Source organism: Hirundo rustica, chromosome 3 (genome assembly GCF_015227805.2).
Source record: "Hirundo rustica isolate bHirRus1 chromosome 3, bHirRus1.pri.v3, whole genome shotgun sequence".
NCBI lineage: Eukaryota > Metazoa > Chordata > Aves > Passeriformes > Hirundinidae > Hirundo > Hirundo rustica.
This window is the reverse complement of record NC_053452.1, coordinates 35,016,516-35,043,601: the sequence shown is the minus strand read 5'-3', so window position 1 is coordinate 35,043,601 and position 27,086 is coordinate 35,016,516. Positions and strand designations below refer to the sequence as shown.

Below are 27,086 nucleotides of genomic sequence, written 5' to 3'. Positions count from 1 at the left end.
GGACGGGACGGGGGGTGGAGGGGGACAGCTCCTCTTTGGACGGGCCGGGCCGGGAGGGAGGGAGGGAGGGATGGATGGAGGGGCTCAGCTCCCCTCCGGGCGGGTCGGGGCGCCTCGCCCGCTCCGGCACGAGGGGCTGCGCCCTGTGACGAGCCCGGGCCCTGGGAGGCAGCGCGGCGGGGCGGGGTGACGGCCGCGGCTCTAATAAGGCCGGGGCTGGCGCTGGCCGAGGGCCGTTTGCCCCCGCCCGCCCCGAGCATGCAGTGCTACCCCGGGCTGGTGCTGGCGCTGAGCTCGCTGCTGGGCGCCCTGGCGCTGCTGCAGCTCTCGCTGTACCTGCGGGTGCCGTCCCGCTACGGGAAGCACGAGGAGCGGCTGTGCCGGCCGCGGGGCCGGCTGCCGGCGCGCTGCGCCTGGTTCCTGCAGGAGCTGCCCTCCTTCCTGGTGCCCGCGCTGCTGCTGGCGCTGCGCAGCCCGCCCCGCCTCGAGCCGCTCGGCTGCCGCCTCCTCTGCTGCCTCTTCTGCTGGCACTACTTCTACAGGTACCGCCGCCGGGCACGGCTCCCTGCAGCCGCGCCTCGGGAAACTAAACCAAGGGAAGCTGCGGGAACGGGCGCGGCGGGAGCCGGGCGGGCGGCGGGGCCGGGGCGGGTCCGGGCTGCGGCATCGCTCCCGCCCGAGTCCGGCTGGCCAGCCGCGCCCCTGGGCTCCGCTGGAAGCGTAGGGACCGGCCCGGTGCGCATCTCTGCCCCGGGCCGTCCGCCGGGGGACGGAGCAGGTGCTGCTCGGGTGCCTGAAGCAGAGGAGACGATGGATGCTTTCAATTGTTCTCTTAGGGGAAAAAAAAAAAAAAAAAGGTTTCGCTAAGCTGAAGCTAAGGTTTGGATGAAACTCATCCAAATATTATGTAAAGGTACATAGGAAGCGCCTGTTGCGGGCAGGAGAAGCGGCGGCCGCCGAACGCAGCCGTGGGAATACGCGCGAGGACGGCCGAGAGCAAATCCAGGGAGCGCCGGGAGCGCACGGCTCTGCCCCAGCAGAGCGGGGAGAACACAGGCGCTGCGGGAGTGCGGTGCCGCGGCACCGAAGTTGGTTCTTTACGCTCAATTCGTCGCTCTCACCCAACTACTGAAGCACCCATTTATGTTGGGGTTTTTTTCCCTTTTCATATATTTTTAGAAACCTGGTCTTGTCAGAGTTAACGAATGTTGTAACTCTAATTAATTCTGTATTTACTAATCAGGAGCTCAAAGAAATAGCAGAATTTTCATCCAGTGTTAGTGATAACTTTGAAGAGATATAGTTCTACAGTTGTCACCCAGTTCTGCAGTCAGTCGGACTTGGTTCTGGAGAATATCACCAGAATCCATTTTCTGCTCCACTTCCATTTTCCGCAGAGTTCTTTCATGAGGAAGTTGAATTCTGGTTATCTGTTTATGGAAAAAAAATGGCTTTTATTCACAAGTGGCAAGTGCAGGTGAAAATGTTGTGCCATTATGTATTAAAGAGCAACGTAACTTCTGAGGCTAAACCTTGACTTGATTTGCTATTTTTCACCACCGTTCCTGTATATGTTCTTTTTTTTTTTTTTTAGCTTGCTTCATCGAAATAGGTTCTTGTAATATTTAATTGGAAATTATTATTTGCTACTCAATCAAAATCAGTATATTGAAAATCCAGTTGCAGTATCTCTACAGATAGTTTTGGGACAGAAACTCAGGGCTGTTAGGGAGAAATTTAAAATAGAGAGTGGCTTACAGTGCTAAAACACATGTATTTGTTATCACTCCCATTGTCTTTGCTGCAGGAGTCAGCTGGAGGGCACACCTATAACATATTTGGCTTCCAGAAAGCTAGATGTATTGATTATATGTAGTTACACAGAATTTTGTTTAATGCATTCTGTTATTATCAAGAATTTCTGATTGTTTGAGAAACACAACATCAACGAACACCACTAGACAACTGAAAGAAATGTTACCCTACTATTAATGCATGCATCTATTGACTCTGTGGCTTCTTTTCCAAATTTACTGCTGGGCTTAGGCAAAAGCACTGTGTTTTCATATGTTTTCTTTCCCAGACATCATCTGTCACTGGAGTATAGTTCTTCTCTTGTAAAAGTACTTCAACCAAGTCTGTATAAAACTTTTCTTTCTAATACACCGTGTTACTCCAATATTATTCTCACAGGCTGCAGCCCCTTCTCACATAAGCCGTCTGACATTCTGCTGAATAAATTAGTATTTGAAATTTTGTATTAAATATTAATACTCTGCTGTTATGTAAAAGAGCAGCAAAATCACAAAATAGAAGTTTTTCTGGGTTTTGCCTGACAATACTATAGGACAGGCAGGTTCTTTATGGGATCCTTGGTAGAATGACCTATGGCCACATGGCTGTGCTTATGATTAGAGCCTTACTGATGACATTAAAGTTTTAACAATCAGCACAGCTAATTGTTATCTACAATTTCTAGCAGGTAGGATAATTTATTGTTACAGAGGTTTTTTTAGCCATTGGCATATCTCACCGTTAAACAGAATTTCTGCAGCTTCCTTCTTTTCTAGGCTTTTTGTCTACTTAGACTTTTTAGTTACTTGGACCCTCTGAAGGTTGGGTCAAATTCTTAGCAGTCAGTAAGTGACACAGTAACTGTAATCTGGATGAAGCCTTTAACTAAGAGAATGGGACTTACTCAGTCCTTGGAGGAAGAGGAAAACAACGGAGGAGACATCCCTGACCACGGGGCATTCACAGGTTCTGCCATCCAGAATCGGTTCCAGTCTAAGCCTACCTGCAGCTCCTGGATTTTCCAGGCAGTATCTTATGGGATATTAGGCTTCCCTGTTCCATGCTGAATGCCACCACATCCTGGTGGCAATTCTGGTGGGCAGAGCTGAAAAAAGGGTAGAAAGAAGTGCACTTACATATTATGTGCCCTTGCATATTATGGCTGTTTGCCTATAAAATGATGTTGAACAAATCATTTTACCAAGGGGTACTGATGACACTGGATCAGAACATTCCATTGCCCTACAGTGTTTGAAAAGAGGCTCAGTAGTTTGACATTAATAGTCAGGATGTAGTTTGACTTTTTGGGTTTTCTTTTGGTTTGGTTTGTTGGGTTTTTTTCATTTTATTATCTTTACTTGGAATAATCTAATAACAGTTTTAAATACTTCTGTGATTAAACTTGACTGCAAGGATAATTGTAAAGTGTTAAATCAATCAATAATAAAATTTCATTTACCTAATGGGTGTAGCCTACTGCATTTTCTGACTTTAAAATTTTGAAATTAATAAAGGTGTTCCACTCTTAATTATAAATCTATTTTGTTAATCCACTCCTACTTTTACTACTGATCATCTGGTATCTGTACTTAAGCGTTCCTCCGTGTTTGTATGAAACAGTTTCTTTGTATATTGTTGCATAATTTAGTGACTTCTTTCTCTCCACAGAGAAGCTTTTATAACTCCTAATTTTGTCTCATCTACTATAGCAAGCATACATGAGGAAGGGATCTTTTCATTAGAGGTATGCTCAGAAGGACATTATAGTCCATAATGGAGAAACACAGACTTTCAAAAGACTGCTGTACTTAGCTATTCTACCTTCCTTTATGTTCTAGCCAGCTGGGTTGCCCCAGTAGCTTCTTTTAGACCAAAGCACATATTTCAGAGTAACTTCAAGTCTTGATCTGAAGACCCCTGAAAATGAAAAATCCATCCTTTTTTTTTTTTTTTTTTAATGGAGAAATACAGTGTTTTCTTTGGTAGTGTTATCTTCTGAATTCTTTTAACCTTACTTAAACATGTTTAAAATGTCTTGCTTAAATTTGACTGGTCTTAATTTTCTCCCAGATTTGCTCCTTCTATCCACCCTGTGCTAATTTAAAGCACTCCGTTGTGTCCTTCAGTATTTTCTTGCCATGGTGTCACTTACATGGTACTGGATCATGTTTTAATTTGCTTGTTACAGAGCTGTCAAGTCTTCTGCCAGCATCAGTTTGATCCAGATAATATAGGAGCACATGATCGTATTTCTGGTGCATTAATTACTGCACATGATGTGGTATTACAGGTATTTATGCTGAATTTATGGGCTTGGATTTATGCCAGATAGAGGGGAACAGACATTACCTGATCTGACACAGTTAGAGTAGTGCAGACACATGATACTTCATCCAACATGAAGCTGGTCAGGATAAAATTACCTTTTCATAAATTTAGGAACAAGTTTAGGCCAGCATAATTAACTTGTTCTGCTTTTGGACATGGTGTCAAATAGCTACAATTTTTTTTTTTTATTATTTGAACTGAGGTATCCTAAACTAAATTTATAATATCACTGAACCACAGCAGACGGCCCTCAATGCAAAATATTTTTTTCCCTCTTTTTTTGTCTCTCTTTGGATAATTTCTGTGGCTTTTTTTCCTTCTTTTTTTTTTTTTTTTCTTTTTTTGGGGGGGTTGGTGGTTGTCGTTGTTGTTTTGTTTTGTTTCTATATCCATTTTAAAATGAGAACATCAATGTGTGATGTATGATACAGTACCAGAGCTGTTACTACAGCATGTCTAGAGAGAAGATTACTTTCCTGTTCCCTCATCCTACTCCGATGTTTACAGGTTGGGAGAGCGCTTTTCTCTTTGGAGTCATAGGGAGACATCCTGTGTTTCCAGGCTGCTTGGAACACTCTGGAGCTGGTGTAACCCGGATTGTAACCAAGGTTACAATCTATCGCTCCTTTCGAGCGGTTTTCATCTATATCACTGTATTCCTTTCATTTAAAAATAACTTTTTTATATGGGCATACTGCTTAGAAATGCTGTCCTGCCCACATTACTATTCCCTGGTTGTGTAGAATTTGTGCCACGAGCCAGCCTAATCAGCGGTAATTTTGTATTTATTGTCAGGTTCTCGAGGAATATGCCGGCGTGTTGAAAGGACCACCCTAATCCCGCTCTGGAAACTGAGTTAAGGCTGGTGGTGCCTCATTGACGAGGACTTTGGGGGATCTCTCTGCCTGCCCCCGGGAGTCCTGTGAGCGGGTTCTGGCGGGCGCTGTGCCCCGTCTAGCCCGCTGCTGGCAGAGAAGGAGATGTCACCGGGGCACCGTCTGCTGCCAAGGAGCCAGCCCTCCCCTGGCGCAGCCCGGGACAGAGCCTTCCCGTCCGAGAGGGCTCCAGGGGGAGGTGGATGGAGCCAGGAGACCTCCCCTCCATCCTGCCGCGCCCAGCGGCCCGCGGTGGACCGCGGCGGCAGCGCGCTTTCTGCTTTCTCTGCCGCCGCTAGGCAGCAGCCTCCGTCTGTGCGGCTTTCGGGGAGGGATGGAGGCAGGCTGCCGCTGCTGAGGGGAGGGGAAGGAAGGCAGGAACCCCAGCCCCGGCCTCTTGGGCTGCTCTCCTTAGATAGCCGGCTCTTTGTGTCTCAACGCGCGCTTCATTAGCGCAGCATGGCGTGAATTTCGCCAAATTCAAATGCTCTCTGGTGCTAAAGACAAGAGTCTTGAAATCCGAATTATTTGGAATCTGAAAAAAACCCGAAATCTGAGTTTTCACGGCTGTTTTCAGTAAGCTCAGTGTTCACTTTCACTAGGTAGGTTCTGCGATGGTAGGGGCCTCCAAAAGTGATGGGGTGGGAAGGCAGAGAAAAGGAAGAAGAAAGTGAGGAAAGAAATGACTGCCAAGTCTGCCATCTGTAAATGCAATCTCTGTGGAAAGCCGGTCATGAGCTGAAAGCGATGAGTGGTGTAAGATGTACGCACAGGAACACTTCTTGTGATAAATGACTTACAAAGTACTTTAATTTGAAATGTAGTTTGTAACACGGCCTTTCCTGCTGGAGGTGCCGGGCTGGGAATGCCAGCAGAAGCCCTCAGGTGGTGGGGAGAAACCCGTTTGCTGCCTTTCCATTTTGCAGTCCAGCTTCAAAAACCAAAGGTGGGAAACATAACATGAGGCAGTGAGAGGAAGCCTTTGCAATCCAATTCCATATAAATCGTGATGCTGCATTTCTCCTGCCAGTGAGGAAGACAGAGTGGGGAGGGAGCAGAGGAGATGCCACCGTGCACAATGGCAGCAGGGAAGGCCTTGTCCCACTGTCTCACAAAGATCATCCCAAAGGCACAGATGTAAAGACAGGGTGCTGCATTTGCCCCTTCTGTGCTGCCCTTAATAGCTGGGGCACAAGCAACTTAAAGAGAAATTTCAGTTTCATTTCACCTTAAATTACATTTACTTATTTATTTTCTTTTCTTGCACCTTTGTTTTCAATCGAGTCAAATCTTTGTTTTCTATTTTACTCTGTTAATATGTTAACAAACCAAGCTGCTGTTTTCATTTCTGAAGTGCGCTGAGGTAGATCTGAAAAATACTAAGTGAGGCTGCTCTTTGAGACACAGAAGGATTCCCAGACTTCTCTGATTGGAGGTGACCCATTTGGTGCACCTGTAGTTGGTTTTCTACAAATTAACATATTTCTAAAAAGATCAGGGAACGCAGAATTTTCTGGCAAGAGAATGAGAAATGAGGGGCATTTGAAAACTGCATCCTCGCATAAGTTTTCAACACTTCCTTTGGCCAGTTCCCCTCTCTCTGGAGCTAAGCTGGGGGGAGAAAGAATAAGACTCTTGCTCTCCCCTGGCTCTGCAGAATGCAATGCCTGCCTGTACTGCCTGTTTGGTCAGGCAGGTGCTGTGTTCACCTGGACATACCTGGACTGGCCCTTTTTCAAGTAGGAAACACCTACTTGTGATCAGTAAGAAAAGCAGCTCAACCCTCCAGAGAAATGCTGAAGGTTATGGAGGCTCCAAATGAGTAAGTAGTTTATAAATTATTTTGCTCACAATTCTTCGAGGTATTCTGTATTAGTTCTTACAGAGATTTACTTATGTTTTTTGAAACATGAAGTGGATAAACAGAAATTAGATTAAGTTTGAAGGATATTTATCTATTTAAGCGGCACTCTTCTTGCTAGTAGTGAATATAACCAGACACCAGGTTCAATAGATCCAATACAGAGATTATTCCCCCCCCTCCTCCCCAGAAATAGTTATTTTATTCTTTGGTCTTAGAAAGTTACCATTATTAAGTGTCAATAACTAAAGACATTTTTTATTGTTGGCCTCTTGAAACCTCTATAATAATCTCCCAACACAAAATCTGCAGATATTTGACAAGTAGCAAATCCTGTTCTCTTTTCCTTCATCCTTTCCTTGATGCTTTGGAATAGACCCTGACCAGATTCCTTTTGGCCTTCACCAGCTACACAGTAGCACATTTGCATCCTCTCTCCTGCTGTTTGGCCTTGGCAGTAATTCTAGGTCTGTCAGTAATATCCATTACAGAGGCTGGCCATTTGCTCTGCCTCTTCTATATATTCCTTGCTCCCCAGTCATCCCAGTGCGTTACAGTAATGCTAATACATAATTTCTTCTCTTCCATGAAAATACTAGATTCATTGCTATTTTTATCCAGGTTCCTCAAATTAATGTATTGATAGCCAACAAAAGCATCTCTTCATATGCCTTGACTCAGAATTGTAAAATGCTCATGTACCCAGTGCTGGTGTGGAGTTTGCTTCCTTGCAGTCGTCTTTAGCATTGTGAAATACCTTCCTAATTCTGCTCTCAGAATAGAATACTATCTGATTGCCTTCCTAATAATTAGCACAAAATAATCCTATCTATACACTCCTTTCCCAAGGGAAAGTGGGCTAACGTTACTGAAACCCGTCGTTTTTGCCCAGCCCAAATTGTACCCATGTGATTTTTCCCTTTGTCTCTTGGTCTGGAAGATTTTCTGCAGGGATAACTTAAGCTTTTTTATCTTCCTTTACTTCTTTTCAAGACAACATGCCTCTTAGGAGTATCTTTATATCTGATGCTAATTCACTTGTGCTGTTTTGTTATTACCAGGCAGCTTTAAATGCACTAAAGGAATATTCATGCCTGCTCTGAGACCTCACTGATGCTGTTAATTACAAAATGACTTGGTGGGTGTCAGTCCAGCTGCTCTGCAGTGAACTGTCCAAACTGCAGTTCCAGGGCAGACACCTGAGTCCCAGCCACCAGCACATCACCAAGGCACAAGAAGGTTCTTCTGATCTCACCTCTGTGATGTTTGAGCCCACCAAGGAAGTTAAAGCACTTGCTATCCTGGGAGCTTACATGCTTATAGAACAATAACCTTCTGAGCTCCAAACTCCACTGGGCTTTGGTGAGACGGGCAGGGATGTAAACATCTGGATTTGCATTACCACATTCCCGGAATTGATATCAGAAAAGCAGAGTTACAAAGGGTTATACTAAGACAGAGGCAGAAGAAAAAAATTAAATTATATATAGGAGTTTCTGTAAATGTTTTTACTTGAAAATAATAATGTTTTTACCAAAGAAAAAAATTATTTGTTTTAATCATGAGATGTCTGTAGTATTCCTTATTTGGGCTACTCTTTTAAGCAGGAAGAGAAACCAAGAGAAAAGTGTTAAGGTCCATTCCATATACCCAGTGGGAAATTTGTGATGGATCCATAACTCTGATTTTTTTTATTTCTTATCATAGTAGAGGCAGCCATTATGGAGGAGGTAGGACTTTTTTACTAAACCAATAAATATTGTTTGATGAAAGGACACACTTTAATAGTGCCTTTGTGCACTCAAAAGCTTGTATAATTAGGTAATTTGCCATTTTTTTGGAGCTCCATTAAGAAAAATAAAATTGTGAAACAACCTCCTGGTAGTATGATTATAAATCAGTGTCCATCCCAGACATTGCATATTTCCCTTGTTGTGAGTTATATTCTTGGTATCTCCTTCAAAATTAGTTTTGGTCAAGAAGGGTTATGATAAAGAAATACTTTCAAACTTAAATTAAGGGACAGTTCTTAAGTTATACTCCTCAAAGCATCATTCTCTATCCAGAAATTGATTTAAATGCGGCAGGTGAATTGATCAGTAGGGTGATCCTTGCTGAATTTGGTCAAATAAGTAAATACATGTGCATCTACACTCATTTACATGTAAGAGCTGCATTACTCTTTGCTGACCATTCAGCTGACATTCTAGTCATTTTTACAACATCTCATTGTTACAACAATAGCAATGAGATTTTTTGTTATAAAACCCAACAAAACAAAACCAATTAAAACAGAGTCAAAATATTCTATGTAGGGAAATGGGGAAAAGTAGCTCATAAGAAGAAAAAACAGCCTATTTTTCTACAGGTCCAAATTTATTTTAAGAACCAGCTAAATTCTACCTAGCCGTGAACTTTTGATGCACCAGTTGCTACTGTATTGATACCTGAGGATGGGCGGAAGGTTTCACCATTCCTAGGAAGGTGTATCCAAATGTGACCTTCAACAGCAATGAAAAAAGGTCCTGTTTGAAGGAGGCTGGGTTTGACCTCCTCTTTCCTAACTAACTATCCTTTATAAACATATAATGGAGTAGCAACACCCACAGTCAGATTTAGCCAGGTGTAAAATACCATTTTGCTTACAACAGTGCTAGAGTCCACCAGCTAAATCCAACATCTGCCGTGCTAGGAGACTGCCTCCCAGAAATGGCTCTGGAAAACGTCCCCTTCTCAAGGGTGTCTTCAAAGAGGTGTGTTGTCTGCTAGAGAAAGAGGGTTTACCTAGGGGAGATGCTAAGGAACAGATCAGTTCCCAGGCATGACTTTGCTGAAGCAGTTCCTGAGGCAGGGTGATGACCTGCAGCTCTTTGTTTTACTGGTAAAGGTGGGTTGGATGACTTCCCTACAAAGCCAAGTCTCCTTGATCTAGGTAGTCATGCCATCACCCAGGGTGGGCAGGAAGGCCACAGAGAGCTCTGAATAAGCTAGCTGGGCTACCCAAAGAAGTAGAGTCATGTTAGCATGGTCTCCTGCTAGAGATGCACATGCAGATACCTCCAGACAGTGTGGTCCTAAGCAAACCTTCCAATGACTCCTCTCACACATCTGAGGCAGGACAATGCACGGACCTCTATTAAACTTCTGCTGCTCCTGATAACAGGAGAGGAGGAAATGCTGAGAAACGACAGAGAGGAAGAAGAGTACTTACATTGTGCTGTTGAGGAGTTTTTTGCCTGTTTGCTTCTCTTTAGAACATTTTCTTTTTCAAAAAGAGCTATTAAAGCATTCACATTTTAAAACTTGGCCCAGATTAAGGTTACTAAAGTGAGACATGTCTCTGGCTCTTCCTAGGGAAAGCAATTTAAGCTTGGCGGAGTTGTCTGAGAAATGCGTTTGTATCTGTTCAAACATAAAGGTCGTCAGCTAACATTTTTAGAGTCTGTTCCTCTGGTTCATCTGAGGCTATAAGCAGGACCACGGCACGTGAGCCTGCAATCCAGCCAAGTATGCTTTAGGCTGGCACCGTAGGGACAGAGCAAGGCTTTTCTGGCTGCTAGGATAATCAACAGGGAAGGAGTGGTCTCATAGCTGGAGTTCTGGCAACATGGATTAGGAAAAATACAACCTGTCTTGAATGCAGAGAAATAAAAACCACCGTGAGGTTTACAGTCAGGGCTACAAGGTGGGAAGAGATAGAAAGGTTAGGTGAAAGAGCACAGGAGGAGAAAGTAGGAGAGTTGTTTAAAACAGCTAGGACAGTAGTGGGGCAGGAGTGAGAAGAAATGGGAAGAAAAAGGTCATGATGTGAGACGGCAATATCCAGGTATCAAGAGACAATACTAACACTCTGTTGAGTGATTCACTCAGCAGCTTTCAGTGTTAGGAAATCTTCTGACATATTTTGCAAGGAAACAAAGACGATTGTGACTCAGAATCAGCCCATGGCAGTTTTTCCTTAGGGAAAAAAAAAAAAAAAAAAGGCTTCTAAGTCCTATGATAATTTTAATGTAAGCACAAACTCAGGATCTGACCTGGTCACTTCAAATTTTGTTCCTCTTTATGTGTATGTACTGCCATGAGTGCCATGAGATCATATGGGTTCATTGGCTGGATATAATCTGACCAGGATTTAATGTCGAATAAGGATAGATTAACAATTGTCCGTCTTCCTTTGGTCATTTCTCAGGCCCACAGGGACAATTTATGGAAAATACTGACACTTGATCTGTCTGGTAAGCTCAGTCGTAAGAGCACAGATCTGTGCATCCTTGGATTTTGTGCCAGTTTTCATGTAGATGCATCCTTCTGTTTCTGCTCACAATCTCAGCCTCTGTGAACTCAGAACTCTCTGCTCCAGTGGAGTGGGGAACTTTTTGAAGTGCACAGCATAGTGTCTGATTAAGTTCCTCTGGCATGTATTTCACACTTTTGGCAGACTCCCACAGTTTAGCAAGAGGAACAAAGTGATCTGTTTTCATAAACATCAAGTGATTATTTCTGAAGAGGAAAAGAGGGAGACACCTTTGGCTGGCTAAGGTTTTGACACACTATTGCTTAGATAAAACAACAAATATTCTTATAACCTCTGAGTACTGTTGCCCTTTAGATACTATCAAGTAGTAGAGGTAATCATGAAGCACTTTGAGATCTGTACATTTGTCATCACCACAATCCATCTAGTCAAGCTGAACTTTAATCCCCACTCAAGTAGTCCTGTCCTCTAATCCCCATGAAAGTACAAATCTGGACCAAGTTTAATTAGGGTTTCAACTGTGATAGCTGGCCTGGTGCTGAGTCCATCAGAGCCTCTCTCTGACCAAAATAGCACTATGTTCCCATTCTCAGGCAGTTGCTGGCCACATACAGACCTCACATTTTCTTCTCATTCCTGATGAGGATTTGTCTGATCTGTCCTTAACAATTGCTGCTTATTGAGATTCCTAGTATGTTCCAATGCTTCACTACCTTTCCCTAATATCTAAGCTGCATTTTCTACACACCTGTTCAGGCCTGTTGCTCCTTATTGTGTTCCCAGTAGACAAGGAGAATGCTTGACACCTTTCTTCTTTGCGGGAGATTTTTATACAGTTGCAGTTTATTATGATGTCTTTCACTGGTTTTCTCTCAGTTATTTTATAAGAGTCCAGAGTCCTTCAGTCTTTCTTCATGTCACACTTCCTAGACCACGATTGTTTTCCTTTGGGGTGCTTCCACCTTGTCTTTTATAGAGAACTGGACAGAGTATCATTTAAGTTCCTACTAGTGCCATGCAGAGGGGAAGGATTACCTCAGGTGGCTCCAACACACCCATTCCCACAGCACATTTTAACAATTGCCTTTTTCACAATAGCGTCACATCAGCGGTGCATGCTCAGTTTGCCACCTACCAGCATGCCCTCTCCTATCCAGCCCACTTTCAGCTTGTCTTTTACATTTGGTCTTAGTTAAGTGTAGTATTTTGCCACTGTATTGAATTAAATCAACTGTTTTAAAACTATCAAACAAGTATTTTCAAGGCTATTCTAAACTCTGGCCTTCATTCTGGTGTGCTCAGTATCTTTCAAAGCTGTGTCAGCCACAAACATTGCAAATATTTTTTCTCCCAGAGGCATAATATTAATGAGAAAACTTCTGAGTAGTACCAGAAAAGTCTTTTGCAGAACCTCCCTCAAAAGATCTTTCTAGTTTGATAGTAAACAATTGTTAACTATTCCTTGATATGGTCAGTTTTGCAGCCACATAACATCCTCTAAACCAGGAAACACCAAATTACTTTTAAGTTCGACATGTGAGACAGTGTAAAAAAATCTAAGGTCAAGACACAGGACATCGTCTGCTCCTGCCATCCCTGCCCTGTAATATATCCAATTTATGTCAATTCCTTCACTCAACAAACCTATTTCATGAAAATAGGGTTACCTAAGTTGCATATTGAAATGAGTCCTGTCTCCTGCTGTTGCAGATATCCAGGACTCTGAGTCAAAGAGGCTGTTACAAGTATTACTGCTTAGACAAGAAGTTGGTCAGGCTGCACATTCTGCACTCCACTAACTTGGCTGTGCAGTGTCTGAGGACAAACTGAGAGTTTGTAGGGCGTGGTACTGATTTCAGCTGGGATCTGTACATGGGACATATTCCCTTTGCTCTCTTCGCTCCACTTTACCATCTTTGGTCATGAAAAAGTACTTTTTTTAAAAAAATCCCCATCTTTCTGATGAATATGCCCAATTTGACGAGGGATGGTGAGAAAGGTATTAATACATCTGGTTCATCTGGCTCTTGTTTCAGTTACCTTTGGTTAAGGGCAGTCAATCGATTCTTCTCTTTGTTTAGTTCAGCTCTCATTCTGCTTTCCTTTCCACAATACAACCAAAAATGAAAAAAATAAGTGGCTGGGTAATAGCAATAATTATTTAAATAATTATTTAAATTCAAATAATTATTAAAATTATTATTAAATTAAATTAGATTACATTATTATTTAATTTAATTTAATTTAATTTAATTTATTATTAAATTATTAAATTATTTAAATATTTTAAATTAAGAATATTTCAAACCTATTTGGTGTTTAGACCAAAATAGAAATATTTAAGAAACAAATATGCTGGTATAAATGTATACTGAGTGTAATTTACTGATGGATTGTGACTGGATGAGGCAGCTTGATAGTGCACCGAACCCAGCAATTCTGTTCTTGGCGCCCCTTTAGAAAATGCACAGTAATTGAAGTTTGGTGTTTTGATCCAGTATGATGCTTTTCATGACTGAGTGCCTTTTTACCAGAAGAATTCTCCTTTGTTGGTTCTGTCTGGATGCTGCTAGTCGTTGGAAGACACCAGATTTTCTAGTGACATTTTCAGAAATAATGGAAGAAAACCAAGAGGAGTAATGAAGTAATTTATGAACAAAATTGCAAAACACTTTTGAAACCTGGCTGCTGTTGTAGTGAATTTAGAAGAGCAAAAATTTTTGCCTTGGAGTCACGCCTACACAATTCCTCTCTACTAATTAAAACCAAATACCCTTTTTAAGGTTTTATTCCTTTCCTTTTTCCTAATTTGCTTTCCAGCCACTTATATTTTATTAAATATAGCACATCTAATAATATCTGTATGCAATGTGAAGAGGACTAAGCTTTTTCCATAGACTGTATTTATCCTTCTTACTTTGCTAAATGCACAGATTGCTTACAGTTTATATCAATCAATGAGGCATTACTGATTAGTTCTAGATGGTCACAATGATTGGTTCAGGTGTTTATAATGTTGGAACTGAATGTTACATAGCTCAGATTCCTTAAATTTATGAAAGGTTAAATGCATCATGGTTTGTTGTTTTTTTTTTTTTTTCAATGATTGACAATGATACAGAAGCACCATTTTTAGCCTTTCCCATCAGATACACATGCTTTTGAAAATATTTTTTCCTGTAACCCCTCTTTATTCAAAGGCAGTTGTAAGAAACTCAACTGTTCTGACCTGTCACTAAGGTTTCAACCTGAAGTCTGTTTTTAGCTCTGTGGCCACAAGTCAAGTGCAGTTGCTGATTCCTTTGACTGTACTGCAAGTGCTGCCGCCCATGGTGTCAGCGTTCCTCACACACCAAGTACCGCTCTGGAGCTTTACTCATAAATGCTGGTGTTAAGCAACTGCCTAATCTACTCTAGGGGGTTTATCATCTTTGAGATGTTCAGTTTGTACAAAATGTTAGATGAGACATGAGACATTATGAAACCCTGAAGGTATCACTCTGGATTAGAGCAGAGATCCTTCACAGTCAGCACTCTGTCTTGGCAGAAGCCAGTGTCAGATCATTCAAGACAAAATACAGTAAATGGTGTTCAATTGTCCTCAGCAGCTGCTGCTTTCTGCCCCTCTTCAATGGAATATAATTTATCCCCTGAAATATAAAAATAATATTAAATCCAAATCTTTGTCTTCTCTTTATCAAGAACATTCCTTTGTCTGTAATTTCTGATTATCTCCCAGTCCTACCTAGATCTTTACTTCCATGTTTTTTCTATATTACATTTAACAGAAATTCATTGCATTCAATTCCTTTCAGTACCACGACAACTGTTGGTCACAGTTATTCAGCTCTCCCAAATAAATTATTTTCCAATATTGTGTGGTTTTATATCAAATAAATTTATTCTTATTAATCTTCAGTACAAGTTCATCAGAACCCCATGGTTCAGTATGGCAGTCTCTTAAAAGTCTCTTCTCATTTTGCCACTGCATCCTACTGCATTTCTGATGTCTTTGCATTAAATCAGCGCTGCCTAGGCTTTCTCTTTCCTGTTGCCTTTCTTCTCAAGGACTCCTTGAAACCCAGTTATGGTGCCATGTCTCTCAGGGTTTCCTCACTCCTTCTCCCATCCCTCAATCAGATGTGTGCCTCTATCTCTTGCTCAGGAAAGATGAGTCTGCTCCTGCCGGAAGTCCTCATCCAGCCCTGGACCTGATACTAAGAGACAACAAAGAAAGACTGTCCCTACAAAAAGGTGTCAGGCTGGATGGATCTTGGAAATGAACCACAAACATCCCAAGTTTATAGATTAGGCCAATTTTTTTAGATAGAATCCTCAGAAATGAACCTGATATGGCAGGTTTAGTATTGTTTTATACAGCTGAATCATAAGATTTTCAATCATATATTTACCTTTCTTATTCCTTCAAATATAGCCATCAAAATTTGTTCAAAGATCTTTGGAAGAACATGGAAGTAGGGTATTTTGCATGTGGAAAAATATTGCTGTCTTGGAAAGCAGAGCTCATTACAACTTTGTCATCACTAGATAAATCTTCACGATTAAAATAAAAATGTAGTTCTCTTGCTCCCCTCGCTGACTCTGTTCAGTGATTTAAGATGAGCTTACAAACTGGGCCACAGTCCAGGAAGTGAGTACAGTTATCTGATGGTTTCCCATTGTCCCAATTGATGCAGGCATGAGGAACATTCCTGCCCCAGTCAGGAAATGTGTCCTGTAGCTGGGATCAGCCAGTGGCACTCACAGCCACTGCACACCCCTTGCACTGGTGGGCTCCTCAGACAGCTCTGGCTGGACATCAGCTCCAGAAAAAGAGCTCAGCTCCTGAATTTACAGTTTCCTTACACCAGGAGATGAAGTCTGCTGTCTGTCCTGCACCTGCAGTGGGTATTGCCAGAGGTTTAATGGGCAGTCCATGATTCCTGCTTGCTGGCAATTGCTGGTGTGTCACCTGAGTGTAGCCCAGATTTTGTTCCCAAATCTGTGACAGAGAATGTCTCACTGTGCAGACCCTAAGAAAAGGGACATGGTCCACCCTGCACAGTACAAATAGCTGCAAATAATCTACTTTTCATCTAAACCTTCCTGGCTGATGATGTTCTCAGACTGTTGCAGAGTAAGCGGGTAAGGGAAGGGTAAAGCATCTCAGGGTAGGATGTTTGGGGAGAGGAATACGACTGGTGAGGAGTTCCTACCTGCATTTTGATGCTGGGGCATCTGTAGATATCATGATGAAGGAGGGCTAAAATGTTTCATTTCACTTTTGAAAGTATTTTGTAGCATTTTGTTTTACTTTCCCTTTAAACTGATAGCAAATTAGCTTGCTGCTTGGAACGGAACATTTGCCCGTCACATTTGTTTTAACCCAGTCTGGGGTAACTGAGAATTTTTAATTTGCCACAGGAAAATTAGGTGCCAGATTGTGTCCTGGTGTGGACTTGACAGTTTTTGCCTATAAATATTCAATGAGAATTAGTGTGGCACAACTCAAAACCAGTAAAATTTTAAAATTACCTCAGAGTGCAGTTAACCTACAAATAACCTACAGAATGAGGCTCAGAAATTACGTGCCGACTAATCAGCAGCAGATGTCTTTGGGACATGTAATTTGACATCCATGACTCTCCAGAATAACTAGAGGCTCTGTGTAAGGCATCACAGCCATCCCAAATAGAAGTCCATCATGTTTGTGAACAGCTTGAGCCTTTGTCCAAGTGGTCAGGTATGCCAAGGGTGCCAGCAGCTCCCCAGTAATGTGATTCCAATGACAACCTATGGTGTTAATTGGTGGTGCAAATAGAACTGGTCTGTGCAATCTCCCCAGGTCTGAACACCAATCTTGTCAATCTGTGCACAAGGCAGACCAAAAGTAAATCCATGGTTTACTTTCATGGCCAGTCCTTTCATGTCCGAGTGGTCTGTAGTTAGTGTAACGTGAATCACAGGGTTTTTCTTACCACCTGAGATACAGGCATTTGTACAAATAAGAAAACGCAAACAACCCCATAAGGAAGGAACTACAGTAGAGTCTAGAGAGCTGTCCTCTACTTAGAGAGGTCTTTGGGTGGTGAGAACTGCAGACAGCACCTCAGCAAGAAGATTTCAGGGAGTCAGAAAAGGCGCTGCAACAGGGCCCCTGGATGGAGCAGGGTGTCTCACCTACAGCAGCGACTGAGCGACACCCACCTGTCTGTGGAGAGCTTTCCAGGGTCAGCTCGGGGTACACATGGGCTGGGAGGGCCCTGAGGGCACCACTGCACGCCCTGACCTGAGCCACCAGCCCTCCCCACCTTTTGTATGTCTGGGTGGGACAAGCGAGGAACCAGAGCAGGTGCAGCCCCGGCCGTGGGGAAGTGTTCCCAGGCCCTGTTTGGCACATTGGCTCGTCCTCACCAGGGATCCAGGGCAGGTCCTGCCCCCCACGGTCCAAGGAGAGCCAAAACATCCCAGCAAGGACTCAGAGCATTCCTGGTCAGGAGAAGTCCATCACTCTCTTCTGGAAGCTGGCCAGGGTCACAGGGGATGGGCCAGGGCATTCGGACCGTGCCTCAGCATGAGCAGGACAAAGTTGGGTTATGGTCAGCTCCTGCTTTCAGGGAGAAAAGCACCCCAACAGCCCTGCCCACTGGCATTCCTTCTGCTCCCCAGTCCTTTGTTCGTCCTGGTTAGACCCAGAAGAAGGCCTGGTGGCAGAGGCATAGATGGGCAGACACGGCAGGAGGCTGGTGGCCCACAGGCCGGGAGGGAGCCAGGTGTCCTCCACTCTTGGCACCCTTGGCCCAGCTGCCCCAGGAGTAAAACACCTTGAGTTTCCAGAGTGGCAGATGAGCTGTTACTGTCTGAAATACTGCGTCTGGAGAGGAGAAGACACAGCAGGAGCATAAACATCTCCGACTGACAAGCTGTTGGAGGACTGACAACCTACTCTTAGTGGATTATGGTAAAATTTGTGAAAAGGTTTCCACGTTCTGTGGAAAGAAAAGCAAACCTATACTTTCCCTTGGTTTAGGTGGGAGTATGGAGTTTTCAAGAAGCTGGACTAATACCTTTAAGATGAAATTTGACGCAATGTCAAATGATTTTCTCTTCAAAACCTGTTCTTTTGGAAAATAAATTATGGGGAAGAAAATGAATAATTCATTACTCATTCATTTAAAAAGAAGCTGTTGGCAATGGCTTAGTCAGATGCAGTGCCTTTGGCTGGTAAAGATAATAAAGGAGTAATGAATTAGTCATCAATACTGCACCAAAAGTAAAAGGTCAAATTTGTCATTGGACCAAAACCAAAAAGCCAGATTGGTTCTGATTTTTCTAAAATGGTGGTCTTCTGGCCCCCATTGATTTTCACACTGCAAAATAGGTCCAGCAGAGCTGCAGACTCTTCCATGGAATATTTAAACCTACTAGATGCCCCTGCTTTATCTCTGTTGCTTTTTCAAATCTCATCAGGAATAGTTTGTGCACCCTCAACTAGCCATGTAGTACAATCTGATACAGAGAATTGAATCTGGCCTCTGCTTTTACAGACCCACGGAGATTTCCATGGGGAATTTGTTCCACAGCAAAGATTCTTGGATGAAATCCTGACTCGGATTGTCCAAACTGCCAAATCCTGCCTCATAAGGCAGGATTACAGTGATGCCAGGATTTTACAGCCTAGACAACTAAACAAAGCTGGTGCCTCCTGGCTCCCTTGCCATTGTGCTTTTACTTTGCATGCAGATTCCTTCTGTCCTGTGTGCAGTCCATGGTAGAGAGGTCTGTCGCCTCCTGTTACTGTGGGATAAGTCACCTTTCAAGGGCCTATAACCTCTATTCCTCAACAGCACACCAGGAAGCAGCACGGAAACAATCAGTTTTTCTGGGACCTGAGAAACTTCTGTTTGTATCAGCTGTAAAAACTCAGAGACTTAAACCTGACTGGTTTTGGCAAAGGATAAAGCAGTGCCAGTCCTACTTGAATCTGCTGTATAAATTCACCTCCTAAACTCATTTTGTGTGGTTTACATCATTTCCTCTTCTGTACTATTTGCTGTCTTCAAGCCTGGATCTGCAAGTTTCACACTTTCTCTTGTAACTGTTCAGGTCGAATTTGTCAATATGACTTCAACAACAGATCAGAATGCTAAAGCCTACTCATAATTCCAGCATCGCATTCCCAAAGGCCAAAACCAGTGATTTTTGGTAACATTATTCCAAAGAGCATCCCTTTCCACTCTGTAATAAATATGAAAAATGTGAAACCACTATCTGAAGAATATTTTCCATACCACTTAGCTTTCTCTTGCTATAAAAATATTTAGCAGTTCTGCATCACAGCTGCCTTAATTGCTGGAAATTCGTCTTACCTCGCTTTGGAAAGCGGTGAATACATTAACATGTTGCTGCTTGTACTCTGCTTACTCACTTCCAGACGTAGTATGATTTAATCTAGATTTATAATATTACAACATTTTATGCCTCAGCTTGCTTGACACTGGCAGCATGGGATATGAATTACTTATCAGCAATGCTTATATATTGGTATGATGAGCACCCTCCAAAGACCAAGAGGGCAAAAGAAAGAAATTAAGAGTGTAGATTTTACCACTTACAGAACTTAATTGGCCAGGTGAGAAAATACTTACTAAAAATGAACGTAACTTCTTTGTTTCACTCTCCCAGGGATGATGTGGATTGCCCAAAGGGTCAAGGGGGATACTCCCACCTGAAGCAAACATATTTATAAATTAAAACTATACAAGCACCAATTATTTGCTCACACAGATGCTAATGCTACTGTTAGCACAGCTGTGGTCTAAGAAAGCCCTGGGTTCTGGAGCTGCATGGAAGTCTTGGTGTTTAGCATATTAAACTTAGGCTGTAGCTCTACTTATTTTAGACAAAAGCTTGAAAGCCTGGAAGGGAGGCAGGGAGTGGAGGCTAAGCAGCACCCCAAGCAGGCAAAAACAGTGCTCTGAGATGGAACAGAGCAGGACACAGCTGTTGTGTGTTAGAGATGCATGGGGGTCTCTTTCTGAGTGAGGTGGGAGAGGCTGGGAAAGGAGATTACATCCTAGGCCGTGTACTGCAGGGGGTGAGAGAGCCAGAGGGGTTCCAACACTGCCTTCAATTCCATCTGCCACCATGGCTTAAAGCCCTCAGGGAATGGTCTTGGAGTGGGATCAAGAATGTCTTCTCCATAACAAAGCTCCTCCAGGACCTGGGTTTAGTGGCATAGTAATGCTCATTTAGAGAATCAGTATTGCAATGGGTACTGCCCCTCACAAACACCATTGATGTCTGAAGATCATTGTCCCCATGTCCCTCCACAGCAACCAATCTTCGCTTAGCCCACTGGAGCATTAAATCAAGTCTTAAAATGAAATTGCTGTTTGTAGGCACAAATTTCTCATTTTCTCCAAGTGCAGAGAAAGGTACAGAGACATTCTCAAAGCATCAGTGAATCTGGATGAGCTTTCTCACTTCCCACCTCATGTGCAGTCCCGAAGGACCAGAAAATGATGCGTATCTGTAGGATTTCATGTTCCCATTAATTGCTGATCTTATATTGTTGCAGTTATTTTCAATTTTTTTTTTTTTGTCTTTATTGACCTATTCTCTACTTTGTGCTTTGTTCAAGTTTTTTTCCTTACAGCAGAGAAATTGCATATACAATGTTATCATGAGCAATGTGCTGACATTTTTTTCTTATCTACCTTAGGACATTTATTTACCCTTTCTTCACTAGAGGCAGACCTTTCCCACTGCAATTGCTTTTCTTTGGCATGTTATTCTGTATCTATAATGGCTTCCTCCAGGGGTACTACCTGATTTACTGCGCCGAATATCCAAACGATTGGTGCACCGACATCAGATTTACATCAGGTAATTACAGCTGCAGGATTCCCAAGATCTAATCTCCAAGCAATTTGTAAGCATTTTGAATTATGTCCTAATCTTCAGCGAACATGTGAGTCAAATCTGGTGGTGGAAATCAGCATAAGGCCTGCCTGCTGGCCCAGATAAAACAAGTAAATGTGCAGTAACTTCTTTTTTTTTTTCTGCTAGACAGACACCTTTGAAGGTATACGATATTATGTGTTAGTCTCAAATCACGAGCCTTGTTTTACTGACGCCACTCCAGAGCCTCCTGCTGCTTTGGGCCGTGGAGAAGCAATCTCAGGCTCCAGGTGCAGGGGGCTGTGCCCTTGCTCAGCCAGAAGCGTGCACCCAGCAGTGGCTGCATGCGAGCGCAAGCTGTGACTTTCTCTTCCCTGCCAGGGAACTTTGCACTTGATGCAGCTATTCTGAGTGGGAGAGAAAAGGAGGGCAAAACCCCAGCATGAATGAGGCTTTAGGGACAAAGAGCTCTTTTTTTCTCGTGAAAGGCACAGAGGAAGATTAGCAATCACGCACAGTCTCGTTGTGTGTTAATACGATTCCTTTTTATTCCGTAACTTAATAGCCTAGCTGGATTTCACCCTGTAAAATCTTTCAGAGAATAACTGAACAAGAGTGGTTAGATGGCATTACAGATTTGTTACTGTGCAGAGAGTGTTTTTTAAATGTAAACATAGAAATGAGGATTTTGAGAAACATGCAGGTCTGAGGAAATGTTTTGGATATGACAAGCACAAACTAACCAGGGAACTCTCTGTACCCCATTTCAGACCATGGATGCAAGGTCAGTCTTTACAGACAGCATCACATATTAAAAATTCTGGACATTGTTGAGTAGGATGTCACATACCCAACACAGAAAACACCAAATCACCTAATTTGTATGATAGATAAATCATATATTTAACGTGGAGAAAAAAATAAAAAAGAAAAAATAAAATTATCATTAGCAATACTTGAAATAATAAATAAACAAACAATCAGACCCTTACCAACTTTCTGTTGCTACTGGAAGCGTTGAGGTTTTATCAGCATTTTGTCTTTTTTCTATACATTGTAGTGCACACACTATTTCTTTTCTTGCTTTCCAGTCATTGTCAGAGGTGGATTTCTCAGTGTCCAATGTGGCATGAAATGTAGGGCATGTCACCTGCAGACTTTCTCAGTCAATTTACTCTGGTTTTTCAGTTAAATGGAATCTGGTCAATGGATGTCTCTGGCCAGATAATGTCAGCATCCTCCAGCAAGTACCTGCTTTCCACTCATGCCCTTAGCTCTGTCCAGGCAGCCTCACTGGCAGTGGCCTGAGAGGTGCTGAGATGTAGGTTCCTTTCCCGGTTCCAGTGGTGTGCTGGATAAGTCAGTGTCCTCACAGCAGTGAAATGATAGCATTAGTAGTTGTCTGCAGCTCAGTGCTTAATCTGCACTAATGTCCACAGCTGTAGCTGGCTGTCATCAGCGGTGCTGCCCATGGGGTACTTTGTGTCCCCCCTTGAGCATTCAATAAATGGTGGCTATGGTCACCTGGGAAGTTCAGATGAAAGTGTTCTGGTGTCACCAGTCACCTGTGCTTCCCCTGTTCAGTAGCTTTCTTAGCAGCAATGCATCTTTTGATTTGAAGAAGAATCCACCCACCTCACATTATGACCCCTATCTGTCTGCTGCGAAGACAAACCTCACACATGAGCTTGAGTAGGGAGATCTAGACAGAGTTGTCTTTCTAATCCATTTCTTGTTGTTTTCTTAGGCCTCCTCTTATTTCTGCTGGGAATGGGAATCAACATTCACAGTGATCTCCTGCTGCGCCAGCTGAGGAAACCCGGGGAAGTCACTTACAAGATTCCTCAAGGTATATTCTTATCCCCCACTTCCTTGAAGGAAGTAGGACAGCAGAATAAATAATGTTTTCTGACTGAATTCATAGGAAAGCGACAATAATGGCAGAGAAGCTGGTCTTGCACAGATACCTGGTTCAGGTGCTGCCCTAAGCTGCAGAGACTTGCAGCAGCAGCAAGAGTATCTGGAAAACATGAACTGTGAGGAGAAATTTTAGGAAATTGGCTGGTAATTCTGAGAAGATTGAAGTGGGACACAGGAAGAGGATTTTAACTTTGCAAAAGGCAGCTGCAAAGAAGGAAATAGGCTTCTCCATGCCCAGAAAGAAGCAGCAGTGGATTTCTTACTGTGCAAAAGCTGGATTCAAAGTGTAAACTTTGGGGGGAAATAATAACACCAAGGATGCAAGGTGCTGAATTGCGTTTCCAGGAATTGTCTAGCTCTGTTGAGCAATATGGATGAAGATCCAAGAATTTCTTGGGCTTGGTATTGACTCCTTCTGCTGGCTTGTTATGGATGCTGATAGGTCTCTCCCAGAGTTTTTCACCTTCAATATTTACCTGCCTCTGGTAAATGTTGCAAGAAACTGAGATCCAGATTTTGCATTCCCCAAAGATGGAGAAGTTGCAAAACATTTTTATGGCATAAAAAGAATTGACTAATGCTAATTATTATAATTTAAATCTAATAATGGTCTTTCTTAAGTAATTTTCCAAATGAAAATAAATGATTGTGAAAGCACTGGAAACACCTGAGTCAGAATCCCCCTTGATTTTTGTACTTATACAAGAATTTCAAACAAGATCCCCCTTTGGTATGGCTCCACTGGCTTCAGGGAAGTGTGTTTAGGTTGCTGCTATGGGCTGAATAAGAAAGGGTGTATATTCTGCTGCTGACTGTATGTGAAAGAATTTCCATGTGCAGGAGATGACTGTGAAATTTAAATATTTTGTCTGTTGCTGCAGGAGGACTGTTCACCTACGTTTCTGGTGCCAACTACTTTGGAGAAATTGTGGAATGGTTTGGTTTTGCCATTGCAACCTGGTCCCTACCAGCCTTTGCCTTTGCCTTTTTCACTCTTTGCTGCATCGGTCCACGTGCTTATCACCATCACAGGTATCAAACTGTTCCTTGCCATGTGCTGCTACTTCCTCTTGGAATGCAGTTTGCAAAATGCCAGGGAGGCCCAGAGCCAGGATTTGGGATAAAACTGAAATTTAATGCCACGTACAGGGGTGCATTGGCTTATTTGTGTGAGGCAGGCAGAGTCAGCTGGCGCCCCTGTCAAGTGGGGCTGGCCTGACAGTCATTTCATCCGACACCAGCTGCATCACTGCTTCCACCGTGCTAAAGCCTCTTTTTACTGAGCCTCATAAATGTGAGCCTTTCCTGAGGTTTCCCTTGCAACCTCTGCAGCCCTTTGGAGGAGATATGCTCTGAATTCCTGAAGTTTCTACTGTAGGCCTGTTAGAACCTTAACAGCATTATCAGTTAATTAAATAACCAGGTCCAGTTTCCGAACTGCTCTTTTGCAGTGTGACACACCGAGGTAACAAAGAAAGGCAGCTTGGAGCAGTTTTAAGGTTCCTCAGCTGATCTGTATTGAAACTGTGCAGTTTCCCTCTGTGTATGCACGTTCACTGTCTTGCTTATTTTCTTTCAGGTACTATCTCAAGACATTTACGGACTATCCAAAATCAAGGAAAGCCTTGATTCCTTTTGTTTTTTAATGATTGAAATATGGACTCTTTGTTTTGTTTTTATAGGATTTTTTTTTTTTTTTTTCAATTCCTAGTTTTAATGCTAGGTCTGACTATAATTCATTGTATAGATGATAACCCAGGATTGCAACAGACAAGAAGGTAATTTGGAAAGGAAGTTCTTGTTTTAATTAGAGGGGAAATTGCAGATAGCTGTGGGCAAAAGGACTCCCCAGAAAACGTACTTGCTTCTCAGGAAAAAAAAAAAAAAAAGGAACTGCATTGACATCATTGACATCAGAGAGAAAAACATTGGCTAAATATTGTTGCAGGAAAGTAGAAAGTAAGCCCATTACTTTGGAGGATGTCTTCAGCAGCCACTCCAATTTATAGCACTTCTGCAACTGCTTCTTCTTGCCTCCATGCTGTAGCACACGTGCCCTTGCTCTGCTGGCAGTGCCCTATGTGTTGCCACACTTCAAACCACAGAATGGGTCTCATTTGCCCCCAAAAATTACTCAGCTCATTATTTTTCATCTAAAAGCCATCTTAACTCCCAGAAACACAATGTTACAAGAGGGAACTTGTGCTGGCACAAGGCTGGGAGCAGAATGCCAGGGCACAGAGGTGAGGCGAGGTACATGGAGATGGAAGCTGGCACTCACAAGCAGTGTCTGTGTTCCTTCCTTAAGCATTACTTGCCTCACTGTCAGATGATTAATCTCCAGCCATCAGGGTTTGTTTTTTAAATGTACTTTGTTATAGCAATTGCAGCTCCATTAGCATTTCTTTTCTCTTGCAAATCCAGATCTTTTTTTCAGAATAAAAACTTTTCCACTCAACACCACTCAGTTGTTCATAAAAAGATTTGAAATGGTGATGTATGACAAAAATTACAACAAATAAAAAACTCAGTGTTGAAGAAAATGTTCCCTGACACTGGCAGTACATTTTGTCTACAGAGAATATCTTCAGATACTCTTATTAGGAAATGATGCAAAGATATTACTGAATTTTTTACAAAACAACAGAGTGCCCATTCCTTATTTCAGGGTATTACGAATTTTCCAAAAAAATGTCATTAACCCCAATAGGAAGAGATGTCCCCTTGGATGTTGATAGTTTTAGTTACCTTTTAGAGCATAAAGTCCTGCTAAGAATTATGCTGTGTAGATGAAAAGAAAAAGATCAGACTGCCACGTGAAACATACTACCTGCTGTTGGAGTAACCTTATTGATTGTATGCAATTTCCTCCAAAACACAATAAAATTTATGTTAAACACAGAGCTGTGTTAGCCTATAATTTACTGTTTGCAGAAACAAGTCTCTGTGACATGGCTTACCAAGTTCTGCTCGCACCAGCTTCTGCCTTCTGGACAAAGCCTCCCCTCTTTGCTCATGTGATAAATCATCTTCACTACCCCAGAACAGAATAGCCACTTGAGGCTGGGTCCCACTGTGCAGTCCCTCTAAAGCCCACAGGAGAGACGTGTAGGCAGAGGTAAGGGAGGCAGAAAATAAGGTGCAAGCAAAATTATTGTTGTACCAGATGAGAGTTTCTATATTTGCACCACAAATGTGGGGTTTTTTTGGTTACCTTATTTAAAGCAAGGCTGGAGGCAATGAGGATACCAGGCTAGAGGGTATGATCCCTTCCCCAGGGACTGGATGCTGAGTGTGAGCAGCAGCCACGCTCTCCAGAGCTCCTTCCCTCAGCATATCCTCCTTGATGATTCCTTCTTGCAATTTTTCCCTCCAAAGCCTCACAAGTGGTGAGAGAACAACTAGCCCATGAGTGCCAGTGTTCCTAGCTGCTGTCTTCTCCATCTGTTCTGAGCTGGGGGAGAGCAGGGACCATGCTCTGCATCACCCTTTTGACCAGAACAGGACTTGTGCAGACTTCTCTGTCCCATCCAGGACTACTTCCTGCATTTATTTTGTCTTGCTTAGAAGTGCACCAGAGAGACTGTTATTGCCACTATCAGTCCCAGACACCAGTGCATGGAGCTGGGGGTCAGAGTGGGAGAACTGGTGCTGGTCCAAGGTAGGAGATTCCTGCCTGCAGGCTGGAGGGGCCCATAGCCTGGCACCCCTGCACTCACTGGGCACTGGGTGCCTCCCAGTGCTGGATGCCTTCCAGAAGCAACTCCATCCTCTTTGTCATGGGCCTTGGACATGTTGCATGGAAAAACGTTGGTTGCAGGCAGGAAAGGAGCACATTTTCCTTCTGCCCAGTCCCGTGGCATTTTTGGGCAGCAGGACCATATGTTTTAAACCCCCTGTGAGCAATGATTGCAGTTAATTGTCATTGGAGAAGTGGCACAGGCTCTCTCCATATGGAGATCCTCTGTGGGAGTGCACCAGGGCAGCATAGCTTCTGAGAAATTTCTTTCATCATCCCTTACTTTTATAAGGAAAAATATATTCCCCTTATCTGTGGGAGAAAAAATGCAGCAGACATTTTCATATCCTTCTGCCCAAGCCTCTGGAAGTTATATACACATATGATTTCAGGGCTGGCTGTAGAATATTT

General features: G+C 42.9%; 1 protein-coding gene across 1 annotated transcript; it reads left to right on the top strand.

Moving 5' to 3' along the window:
* Positions 1–243: 243 nt before the first annotated feature.
* On the top strand, positions 244–25,837 carry SRD5A2 (steroid 5 alpha-reductase 2). The gene is made up of 5 exons (XM_040059779.1): positions 244–542; positions 20,838–21,001; positions 22,764–22,865; positions 23,818–23,968; positions 24,516–25,837. Exons 1-5 carry the CDS (start codon positions 259–261, stop codon positions 24,580–24,582), a joined length of 768 nt encoding a protein of 255 aa, XP_039915713.1. The 5' UTR covers positions 244–258; the 3' UTR covers positions 24,583–25,837.
* Positions 25,838–27,086: the final 1,249 nt, after the last annotated feature.